Below are 12571 nucleotides of genomic sequence, written 5' to 3' on the forward strand. Positions count from 1 at the left end.
TCATTTAACTGGGCATTTCATTACTAAAGTAGTACTTTACGTTACTAATTTCGTTACTAAAGTATTACATTAGGTAATTAGGCACGAGGTAATTTAGGGTATATATGTACTTATGTACTTCATTTATTTTACACCCTCCTATATATATATATATATATATATATATATATATATATATATATATATATAGTATTAAAGTAACTGAATACTTCAAGTACTAACTTACTTCAAGTACTAAGGTAATCAATTACTTTGGGGTTTATTTATTTTAGGTAATGGGTACTAAAGTGATTGTGATTAAGTACTAAGGCAGTCAATTACTTTAGGTAGTTAGGTACTTTGGTAATCAATTAACTATTAACTATAACATTTCATTACTAGAGTAATGCATTACTTTAGGTAATTATGCACGTAGCATATTACCTTAAATAAGGAAGTACTCAAGAAGTACTAGACATTTTTGGTCTCCTTTAGCCAAATTGTTGAATAAACTTGAAACATATATATATATATATATATATATATATATATATTTCTTAGCTAAAAACGGCAAAAACAAAGCGCGAAAATCAAAAGGTTGTCGCAATCCATTTAGTCACGCGGGCCAATCGGCGAGCGGCGTCGTGGCGTCATCGTGTGACATTCACAGGTTGTCCGAAATGAGATTAGCCGCACGTTAATGCACACTTTACACCCGCAACTAATCAATTCATTTCATGTCGGCGTGATTGAATTCAGCATGAACCGGATTCATGTTACAAGCCAAGTAAAAGCTTTTAGAAAAATGAGAGTTCATCATTTGTGTGCTCTTGCATTATGAATTCACTGATTAATTTATCAATTTATTGAGGATATTTGCCTCACGTGGCCATAAAATGAGTTCCCGCCTTTGACGACAGGCCAGCAGCTTCTTTATTTTAAGTCAGCTGAATTTTTGATGGTGGGAAAAAAAAAATGTTTTTTCCCCTCTTTGCTGCATCCTTTCTGATAAAAGACAAGTCATGTAAAAAAACATAAATTATCCATATGAATGTAATGAATAATACACGAACGGAGCTTCTTCTTTGACACGGAAAAAAAAGGACGACCTGAGCATAAAAGTGGACCTTGTCACTGTGGCAGATTGCTTATTTTAAGAAGAAATTATAAGAAATTATAAAAAGAAAAAATATATTGGGTAAGGGATACAAATATTGGTAAATTTCCCAAAAATTTCATACCCGTATACGCATTAACTGTTTGACTCTAGATGTTAAATTATTCAGCAAAAAAATGCTCATAAATGTTGAAAAAGCGTCTCGCCCTTTTTGTTGGTCTTAAAATACAAAATATAAAATTAATACGTAAAAGAAAGCGCATCAGTCGAGTTGATTTGTTGGACGCGATTTTTATTTTAGTCGCTGTCAGAATAAAATGCCATTCGTTACAGGGGCGTTTTTATTTTTAATGAGAAAAGCCTGGTAAAAAAAATCATTTGCATTTTCATGTACGGTGGTTGTGAGTATTTTGGGGAATTAAAAAAAAAATACATTGTGTGGAGGTGATTTGTCACACGATAGCTTTTTTTTTTAGCGCCCCCTAGTGGAAATGATTGGTCACCTGATTTCTTTCTTCCGTCAGAAAAAGGTCATCTGCATTTCAAACATATTTGGTATTAACCTCAGGAATAATGCAACGTTATTCCACAGGATTTTTTTTTTTTTTTTTTTACAATAAAGCCTGCATGCAAACCAGTGGCACAAAATATAAATATATAATGTTCCTATCCCCAAAAATGCATCTCCCTCACCTGACAGTATAGAGCAGTGGTTCTCAAATGGAGGTACTGAGTTTTTCAATAAAACAAAAAATCCTTTAAAAAATAAATACTCGATGGATCAATTGTTTCAGGAAAATATCAGTTCATAAATTTTACGTTCAGTATGTTATTCAAATTCATTATTGTAAAAAGCCAGATTCTTCCCCATGCTAGAATGGTTCGATCCAACTTGTCACGTGCCGCCGCTCGTTACCTGTCAAGTTCATGATTTATTTCTGCGAACACATCGACTACGATCCCAAAAGAGGACACTTTGAGATGAATATTTTTCCTTGGGCAAATAATTATTTATTTTTGAGAACAGGTCCAACAATTTATCCTGTTTATTTTTTGTGAACAAATATCTATTAGTAATAAAGTTAATCATTTATTTCTGTGAACAGATCCCTACTGTAACCCCAAAACAGGATGCTTTCTGTTGAATATTTTTCTGTGGACAAATATTTTTTATGTTTATTTAAAATGAAGTGATTTCTTTTTTATTCTTCTATGATCCTAAAGGACACTTGAGGTCGATTTTTTTTTTCGTGGACCGATACAAACGGAGTTGGAAAGGGTCTAAATTTGAATAAATCACACACCGATGGAACGTTTGAAGTCTTTTTGAATGTTTTGTTTTTTTACCCTCAATTTCTTTGCACTGCTAAAGGGCGACTTGACTGAAAAGATATTTCACGGGGGGTACATCACTGAAAAAAAGTTGAGAACCACTGTCCTATCGCACCTCCAAACTTGGAACATTTGGATCCCGCATTAAGATTAATAGTGGAAACGATATACAATAATATATAAATCGGTAGTTACGCACGGTTTTCATGCTAAGTGAAGGCGTGTATCGTAACGTATTGAAGTGCCCGCTACACCATTAGAACGGCATTCCGGTTATTATTAAACCCCGCCCCCCCGCCGCTTTATCATTCCTAACCGTACTCGGTGCAGCTGTTATAAAATGTGTAAATCGCTCGGAGGGGGCGCGCGCGACTCTTGACTGACTCATAAAGCAAACGACCTCGATTAATCAAACCCGTTGAGGCGCTTAGGCTAGCTTTTTATCATGTTTGTAAACAATAGTCGCCGGGATACTTCCGGGTGGCTACTTCGCCGCTGACACCAACTGAAAAACGGGTTGTGGCGTTCGGAGCGTTTTAAAGAAATTCCGGAATGCACGGTTGGCGAAATCATGTTTTCGATTTTGATTGTAGTTTTTTTCTTGACGTTTACATCCGAGATGTGGCGTAGTGAAAAGTACCCTGTTGTGAGAAATTTCTGGCCGCAAACATGATTTTGGTGTAGAGGAACTGTAGTTACTTGTTACTTTAGTTAAGATTGATCAGTACACGTATTCTGAAAGAGCTAATTATCTTTTTTCATTTTTGACGTCAATATTTTCCCCGTTACTGGCCTCCTTGACCACTAATAATCGGTTTCATGTAAGTCCTGATAAAAAATTGGGTTTGTGTGTGTGTCTATGACGAAAAAAACAAAATAACTTAATCATCGTGTCAATTCTTCAAATTTTCTTCTGCATTTCAGGAATGAATGTATTTTTTAACAGATAAAAATTTCATAACACCCTGATATGCTTTATACGCTTCAATTTTGAAGCAATTTATACGGGGACAAGGCGCAAAAAAAACGCAAGTTTTTGTAAAAAAAAATGCCATGTTATAAAATGAATCAAGAAATTGTTTTTAAATCAATATAACAGTATAATTCTAAGTTTTTGGTTGCAATCTGATTAAAAACCTAAGTTTAATATTAAAATGAATAAGTTATATTCTTTTAAACTCTTGATTTGTCTCGGCATTGATTTAAACAGTTTTCTAATGCCATCACTTCAGATGGCCCTAAAATAAAACAGCTGTTTATTAATTTTGGGAGAGAGAGGAGTTGCGAGAATGCTTATATTCTATGAATGAAGTTTGGCGAACCTCTGATTGTTTTGCTGGCATTCCTTTTAGCGCAGCTCCACCTTGTGGACGGATAGCGCAACCCCAGCCACGACTGCAGCTTCTATTCTATGCGCCTTTTAACGCGGTGCGCCCTATACGTGAAAAAATAAGCCGTTCGTTGAAGGTGCCTCTTATAACCCGGAGCGCCTTATAGTGTGGACAATGCGGTACTTGTTGAAATGCAAATAATTAATTTCCGAGCGACTTCCAAGGACCTCACAAAACGTCACCTTGTTGGCTCACATTTTACCCATTCAAGCTACCGCCGTAGAGGGTGAGCCTCAAATGATTATTACCCTGTTTTCGCTCTGCCTCGGTCCAATACTTAAAGTTTTTGCCACCCGGAAGTAGGTGTTACCGCGTGGTGAAAAGGTTTCTACTTGATGTGCCATGCAAGGAATCGTACAAGCGTACAACGTCGGGTCATGCCGTTTTACTTGGAAGCTCTCAAACGTTCCGAGCGCAGTGCTTGGTATCTACAGGTAAAAGGCCGTTCGGGTCGACCCGTGCCAGGTCCCGCCTCGGCGTCTCGGCCGTCGCGTTTGCTTTTCTGCACCGGAGGCCTGCGCGTCTTTTATAGACGACGCCCGGGCGCCTAATCGAAAAGGCGACCCCCGCCCCTACCGGTGTAGCCTCAGCTATCCCAGTAATACCGCGGCCATTACCCGATCGCAGCTGGGTTGACAGTAAGTTGTCCCTCTAGCGCTCAAGAAAAGATGTCCTCCTTTTCGGCTTCTGGCGAGGCGGCTCCGGAAATGTCAAAGAGACCTTGAGGGGAGCCCGCGGCGGGCGTCCTGGCTTTCAGGAGCTGCAGGGCTTCGGCCAGCTGCGCCTCCAGGCCCGACATGCGGACGTTGAGGCTCTTCAGGTCGTCCTTAAGTTCCATTTTGAGTTCTTGAAGCGAGGCCTGAAGGGTCTGCTCGGGGATGGGGTAAAAGGAGCGTCGGGTTTCGGGCGGCTGCACGGGACTGCGGTCCTGCGGCGTCAAGCGGAAGTCGCTGACTTTGTCGAGGCGCAGGTCGCTTTTGGTGATGCCGCTGTCGCACGAGTCCGTCTTCTTCAAGGACAGCTGTGACTCGTGGCCCTTGGTCCGCTCCGGGAGAGTCTCCATGGATTCCGACTTGGACACGGTTTTCCAGTTATCCGGCTTCGCCATGGACTCCTTGAAGCGCCCCCAGCCTTTGACTTTGCCCGCCTCGGCGGCCCGACCTCCCACCAGGGAGGCGGGAGGCGGAACCTGTAGCTTCACTTTGTCCGAAGGGGCGCAGCTAGGGGGGGGGGTGTGCGAGGACGCAGGCGTGGACGATGACGGCGTCGCCGGACTTTCCGTCACCGTCACGATGCTGGTGGTGATGATGGCGGTCTTCGGGACCTCCGCGTAAACCGGCCCCTTCTCAACGTCGTTGTCTTCGTTCGGCTTGTCCGTGACCGTGCGAGCTTCCCGCTGCTGCCGGAAGCGCTGGAAGAGTTTGCGCACCGGGTGATCCGGCGGCAAGTTGAGAGGGGCCTCGTTTTTCCGCCTCTGCCGCTCCTCTTCCTCTCGTTTCACGTCGCTGATTTTTCGGAAAACCATCTAAAAGACAATTTAGTGCGCATCAGCGACGCAGCCGAGCAAGCATCTCCAGTCATTTCAAACATCAGGTTTATAAAGTGAATGCTTTGAGTGCCACTGTTGTATGGGGTTCCACAGGGTTCCGTTTTGGGGCCCCTGCTGTTTTCTTTTTAATTGCTACGCCTGGTTCAATCTCGTGACAGCTTGGTATTTCCTATCACTGCTATGCAGATGTCAATCAGGTAGTCCTCAAAAGGGATATTTTGACATTTCAGCAAGTGATAAAGTAAGCATGGGTAAAATAAAACGACAGACTGGGCTGATGACTAGTTTGGTTCGGCATGAAAAAAGAACGGCGGATTTACGACGACCAGGATGGTGACGAATAATGAATGACAGACCAGCAGGTTTGTCAAATTCCCACCTCTGCAAATATCAAACACTCATAGCGCTGTTAGCTAATGCTAATCTGTGGAACTACTGCACCTCGATGGAGGAGCAGGGACTCCAACAACCACACAACCTCTATACAAGCTATTAAAAAGTCCCTTTTCCATAATATGTCCCCCTTAAGATGTAGCACATCGTTTACCTTGAGGTCAATTGGCTGCATGAACAGAAAGCATGGGCAAGGTTCCAACATTTTGACAAGGCTGAAGGTTTCTGGCCGCGTGACAAACATCCCGCTGAACATGAAGCCGAATCGGCCGAAAGGATTGAACCGCAACCATTTTTCTTGTCGAGTCTCACTTGACTAACAAGCGTATTGGGCTCGGGATTTCATCGGTGGCCAATACAACCTCGCTGAGCAGTTATTCAATCCACCTCGGGATTTCCCAGCAGGGCGCGTCGGCATATAGCGCAAGAAAAAAAATAAATAAAGCGCCCATTCCCCCCACCCCGCTGCCGGCCAAGCGTTATTTCAGTGGCGCAGATGAGATTGCCTCTTCATAGGCCGGCAATTCAATCTCAGCCTCGCTCTCTCTTGGGCAGGGTGACCTTAATATGAATGAGGTAATGATTGGTCACAACTGTGCTTGTTCAATTCAGACCTGAAGGATAGGGAGGAGGGAGTGGGTGGAATATATGGAGCCAATTTACCGTCACTGTCTGCACGCAGGCGCAACCCGTCTGGCGGCGCGGACGTCTCGTGATCTCTTGGGATTTGTTACCGCCGGGTTGCATTCTTTTTTTTTTTTTTTTTCCCCAGTGTGCGTGGGACACGTCACTCACCCTCTTGCGCAGGTTGTAAGTGAGCAGCAGATTGCGAGAGAAGTGATTGGAGAAGGCCGTGTAGAACTCGAGCACCTTCTGCAGGGCGTCGCGCTTGATGACATGGAGGTCGCAGTACGTCAGGGCGCGCACGTTGGCGCAGGCCTGAGCTAGCGTTACCTCCTTCCAGAAGACGTCCCCGAAGACGTCGCCTTTGCCTGCGCGGTAAAAGGAGAAAGGTGTTAAAGCCGGGAATTTGTCTCCCGAGACACGCTTATGGGATTTAGTCACTCGGCGTGGGAGCTTCTGTCTAATTGCTTTACATAGCCCGTAGGATTACGCTCCTGGATTGTCGTTTTATTCGCACTCAAATTCTTTAGGAAAGTGTTTAGCTCCGTCGGGCCAATTTCGGATCGCTACCACAATTTTTTTCAGGCACTTTGATGCACTTGGGTTTTTTTCTGCTTAGGGTGTCAAACTTGTTTTAGGTTGAAAATCTATTGTCAAGTGGGCCGGAACAATAAAATCATGGTATATACATTAGGGCTGCACAATTCATGGAATTTTAATTGCAATCACGATATTGGCTGCCAAGATTAATTAAGCTGATCCTCGGCAATATTAACATTTAAAAAGGTTTTTTTCACCCTTACTGTATACAGTGGACCCCGGTTTACGAGAATAATCCGTTCCGCAGTTGGGCTCGTAAGGCAAATTCACCTGATCGCTAATATTCAAGTAATAGCTAATGCGTTAAAACCCCAGTTAAAAAATTGGATATACATATTAAAAATTGGTATTAAATAGTATAGTAAGTGCTACATATATAAAATTTACATGTATACAATTCAATAACATAAATAAAAAATATATAAAGGATTTATTTACCTTTGAGTGACGCTTGTTATGGCCATATTTCCTCGTGTGGGTAGCGTAGCATAGCCTAGCCTCGCCCTCGTATTTCTTGATTATCTCCAGCTACGCTACTATACTAATCATCTTCTTCTCTCTTTAACATCACTAGAAATCTTGGGACCCATGGCTAACCCTTTCAAGTTTGCAGTAAAATGCACATTAAATACATTATTTTAAGCACTCAGACGATATCCAGGCTTTAGCGTGACGCCGACCAATAGCAGACCAGCGTCTTAGTGACTTCTGTGACGCAGACCAATAGCAGACCGGCATGCTAGTGACTTGAGCAGTGACGCGTGTGTAGACGTACGAGCGCGGAGCAACAAAGCTTGGGAGAAGTTGATGTAAGGCGAAAAAAACGTCGTAAAGAGTCGGCAAAAAAAAAACGTCGAACGAAAGGTGAAAATAACGTAAGGTGTAACCTTACTGTACTCTAATCCTTTCAAATGAATCCAAAAATAATAATGCCAAATTCATTCGCAAAGGTTTAATATTTTAAGACGTTTTTAACTTATGCTGACCGGTTCAGTATTTCCAACTAATGTTTCCTTCATGACTATTTTTAAGAAGCTTTTATTTTGTGAGGGCCGTCTTGACGCTCGCTTTCCCGCACTCTTGCTGGTGGAACAGATTGCGAGGCACGGCATGGAGGGAGACCTTTTTCATGAAAGAAATGGTGCGTACCAAATACTATGTCCTGGTAGTCATGTGCGTAACCCAGGAAAAAAAAAATATGCGCCCCTGGATATTGGGATGAAAGAGTTGGCTTTTACTATTAAATGAAGAGGGTAATAAAAAGCGTGGGAACAGAAAGTGCAGGTGCTAGTATGCATGGTGAGCAATGAGTGCTGCCGTCTTGAGTGCTGTCAGCTGCATTGCTCTGCGAAATGAGTCTGAAGCTCCTGTCCTGTCCGATTTCCTTCTCGTCATGTCCCTTCCTCACAGACCATGTAGCACTATCTTGCTAGCGTTTTATTATGGTTATGCCGTGACGTTATTGTTTTCTGTTCTCGCTTTTCCCAAAGCTGCTCCTGGCCCGCTGCATTTGCAATCCATCTCAATACAAAAAGCAACAGAGGAAGGAGGCCAATCTGCATGACTAAGCAGCCAAACAAGGTCTTTTTTTTTTTCCTCCCCCTGCATAAGGTTGGCAGGTTGGGTCTGGTCGGCATCTCCCCCGCCCTAGGGACGAGATCTCGCCTGCATCCTTGCGGGGCTTCGTTATCCTCTGTGTTGCGTGTGTTCTGGAGCACCATTAGGCTAATGAGATTTTGATCCACCGTAGTAACTTGTTTATCACTGGAGGCTTGGCCCTTGGGGTCCGGCGTATGGGCCTAACAGCATATTGACTTTTTCAGGGAAGGGGCTTATTGGGAACATAGCACGGCGCAACGATTTGCACTGATCCATGGATCGTATCGGCCGATTCAATCATGCGGCGGAATCATTGATGAAGTCGCAAGTTGCTAAAAAACTACTGGGATTTCAAGTGCTTTTTTTTTTATGCAGTTCAACTCATGTGTTTAACTAACATGTCAAGGATTCAAAATTAGAGCGCACTTTTCACCCTCTTATATAATAGTTTTGCTTCCTCATGCTCTGTATGTACCAGAATCTTCAAAACGTGCAAACACACGTACCCCGCAACCGACTTTATTTGGACAAGTGGCGGCTATCCCAACAACACCATAAAGTATGGAGAAGTGCCGCCAAGCGTATGTGCTGAGTATATCCAACTAAATTGAGAGTTTATGACTCAGAAAACAACAAGCTGCCGGCCTTTCGAAGCAGTCGGGAACATTTAAAAAGGTGCTGGTAGGCAGAAAAAAGGAACAAGTTCATGGAAATGTTACGAAACAACTTCTGGGTGTCTTGCAGATAATAGTTGCAGCTTCCTTCAAGTGACGCTGTGTCAGATTTAGATTGTTTTTTATTGAAAATTAATCAATTTAATTATTATAAATATCAAAAACGTCCAAAGAAATGTGTTCTTAACAACCAAGAGTATGCTTTAAATATAATTGTAGGTCTAGTTATCGTGAAATTATATTACATGGCACTCCTCCTGAAGTCGCCATGTGATTATTGCTGCATTTACCATAATGCTCCTAAATTCTAGTGTGTTTAAAAATCTGAAAAAATTAGGATTAGCATATTTTTTTCTCTTTTTTTTTTTGTTTACACACATTAACACATTACATTTGACAGAGTGACATTTAAAAAAAGCTCAATATTTGGCCATTTTCCCCTTGATTGCAAAATCAAAAAAAAAAAAAAAAATGATTATTTTATCGATTCTTTCAAGAAATAATTTGATCTAACTTAACTTTGCATTAACGTGTACTGCAAAACCATTTTTCCCCATATGCCGCATAGAGAAATAAGACGCATCAGCAAAAATTGAGCAAAAAAACTTTTTGTCACAGTAAGCCGCACCAGACTACAGTATATATACAGTATATATATATATATATATATATATATATATATATATATATATATATATATATATATATATTTATAAAGGAGGGTGTAAATTACACATCACAAACATTTATCCAAGATCTTATTCATTTTATACATAATTTTAATCTTGATGTTGAAAAACTCTTTGAATATAGCTATTGATTCACATCTTTTCAGAGCTATTTTATAGTTCTTCCACTAAATGAAAGATAAAAGCACAATTTGTTTTAGCGGTGAACTGCCTCTTCAATATGGTGTTAAACAGTGCCACAAAAGAGGGATTGTTGTTGTACAGTACTCACCATTTTTTAAACAGTTTGGTCATCATTTGCCAAAGTAAAAGATTTTGCAAGTGTCTTATTTTGATGAGAAACAAAAGATCCTGGGAATAATTACTGCTGAGAGGCTGAAACCGGATAATATGGACAACTCTAAGATAAACATTAGTTCTAAACAGTTAATCCATTATTATAAATTGTCGATTTAATTAATTTGGCAATTGATTACTTACTGATTAATGAATTAATTTTGACAATGTATCGCGGAAGAGTCAAACATTCTGCATGTCATTAGTGTCTTTGTAAGCATTACGGGACCAAATAAACGTAACTTTATTCATTATATAAATATACCCTCGTCAATCACATGTTTTAAATCTATACCATTGGTAAGTCCATACACGTGAATTACTTTCTTTTTGAAAAAGATCAATTTAAAGTGTCGGCTCAGTCTCCGGCAACAAACGTGAACACTATTGCGTGAAAAAGTGCATTTCACCGAACTCACCGAGGATAGCCACGACCTCGTCATCCTGGATGACCTCCAGTGACCCCGACACCACGAAGCAGAGGCTGTCCACGCTCTCGCCCGCGTGGTAGATGAGATCGCCCGGCGCGCAGTGGATCGTCTGGAATTCCATGGCCAGGGCACGCAGGCAGCCGTCGCTGGCCAATCTGAAGGCCGGGTGCTCTTTGAATACCTTCCGGTTGAGATGGACGCAAATGTCCGCCCGCATGTCTTTGGGACAAATCTGCAGCACCTGCGTGGCAAAAAAAAAACAAAACAACGATATTAGCACAGCTGGAGTCCGATATTGATTTTCAAAATGATATTATCCATTGTGTCTCTTTTTCACGGCGCACAAAAGCGGATTATCTCGGCGTCCGATAACAACAATAACAACACTAAATTGCGCCGCGGGGCTGAAAACACCTGCCGGGCGTGTTGCTGGAATCGGCGCTCTGCCTTTCAAAATCGGCTCTTTGAAGATGAATGTCACAGACGGATTAGGTGCCATATTTAGAGCCTCTAGTCATGGCATCCAAATGTGGCGTACGTTTCATTTGGGTGGCATTAAACCATACCAACCACCAATTGCAGATTTCTTAGGCAGAAAATTACCGTTTTTCTGAATGCGGTTTTAGGTCTTGTCCTCAAGCACTCTGGTCCAAACTTTCAATTTATCGCTTAGCTTGCGAAGAGAAACTCTTGTGCATCTTCGTTACTTTTAAAGTTTGTCCGAGACCTATTGATTAAAATGCCGCTGCTGTAAACGATTCTGAGTAGCATATTACTACTTCGATGTCCCGATTTGATACCAGCCAAAAAAATATTCCGCGGAACGAATTAATGTCGTAACACGGGGGCCCACTGTAGTTGTGTTGTCAATAAAACAAAAAAATAATATTGCTTGTCTAGTGTCAACATGCCTAAACTATAATATCAAACTATTTGTTGCACTTCACTAAATAGAAAATACAATCTGTCTTTGCCTTCATTTCCTAAAAAGACAAACTATAGGTTTTTTTTTTTTATGATACTACATAAACTTACAGTAAATTGCATTTTCTTAAAAAGAGATTGAGACGGAAGTAAGAAAATGTTTCTTTTTGTTGACTTTTGGTTGTCTGTTTGGTTGTCTGTTTGGTTTTAAATGAGTGGCTACCAAAAAACCCTCGCATCTCCAGCCATGTACCTTTTCTGTATCGATGCCCCGCGACATGGACCAAGTGGACGCGATGTAGTCCATCACTCGTTCGCTCAGCCCCTTGGGCACTTGGTAGAGCTTGAGGAAGTCGCGCACGCTATTGAGCATCTCGTGGTAGCGGTTGGTGTTGGCGTACATCTGCTGGAAGATGGTGGTCACGTTACCGAAGATGGTGGCGTACAGGAGAGCTGCGGGAAACAAGGAAAAGAACTCAGATCAAGACACTTTTTTGAAAACAAGCATCAACAGTCACAAGGACACAACTCGTTGGTCGCAAATTGCATTTTTGTTTTTTTTTGTTTTTTTAGTTAAGGGCTAAAGTGCTAAGTGCCAGAAAAAAAAAATCTGTAGCCACGCTGGCTTATACTAAACTGCAGGGCTCAAATCATGAGCAAAAAGTTGTAGGTAGAATAGTTCGATTTTTGCCCCCTTTTTCGGTTTCCTCGTGCCCATTTATTCAAAATACAGTGGACCCTTTCATACGAAATTAATCCGTTCCGAAGTTGGGATCGTAAGGCGAAATCATCGTATGGTGGGCAATAGGAACCTATGCTAATTAGCTAATGTATATAATGTATGAAAAAACTTAGTACAGTATTCGACTTCGTAACGGAAAAAAAAAGTAAGCCAGGGATGCCGTAACCTGGGGGTCCACTGTAGATTAATTT

At 41.6% G+C, this 12571-nt stretch overlaps 1 protein-coding gene across 2 annotated transcripts in view; it reads right to left on the bottom strand.

The window, feature by feature from the left end:
• Nucleotides 1–1367: 1367 nt before the first annotated feature.
• Nucleotides 1368–12571, bottom strand: part of kcnh1a (potassium voltage-gated channel, subfamily H (eag-related), member 1a) — a 43206-nt gene continuing 32002 nt past the window's right edge. The window contains exons 10-14 of one of the 2 annotated variants that reach the window (XM_088422083.1): nucleotides 11892–12091; nucleotides 10703–10955; nucleotides 6716–6753; nucleotides 6557–6649; nucleotides 1368–5344 (exon numbers count right to left, since the gene is read on the bottom strand). In XM_088422083.1, coding sequence (XP_088278209.1) covers nucleotides 4478–5344; nucleotides 6557–6649; nucleotides 6716–6753; nucleotides 10703–10955; nucleotides 11892–12091 — 1451 coding nt within the window. In that variant the 3' untranslated portion in view covers nucleotides 1368–4477. Of the gene's footprint in view, nucleotides 5345–6556; nucleotides 6754–10702; nucleotides 10956–11891; nucleotides 12092–12571 lie in introns of both variants that reach the window. The other variant, XM_088422082.1, reaches the window with a different exon arrangement.

The sequence above is a fragment of the Hippichthys cyanospilos genome, chromosome 8 (genome assembly GCF_059441005.1).
Source record: "Hippichthys cyanospilos isolate Australia breed blue-spotted pipefish chromosome 8, RoL_Hcya_1.0, whole genome shotgun sequence".
Taxonomy (NCBI): domain Eukaryota; kingdom Metazoa; phylum Chordata; class Actinopteri; order Syngnathiformes; family Syngnathidae; genus Hippichthys; species Hippichthys cyanospilos.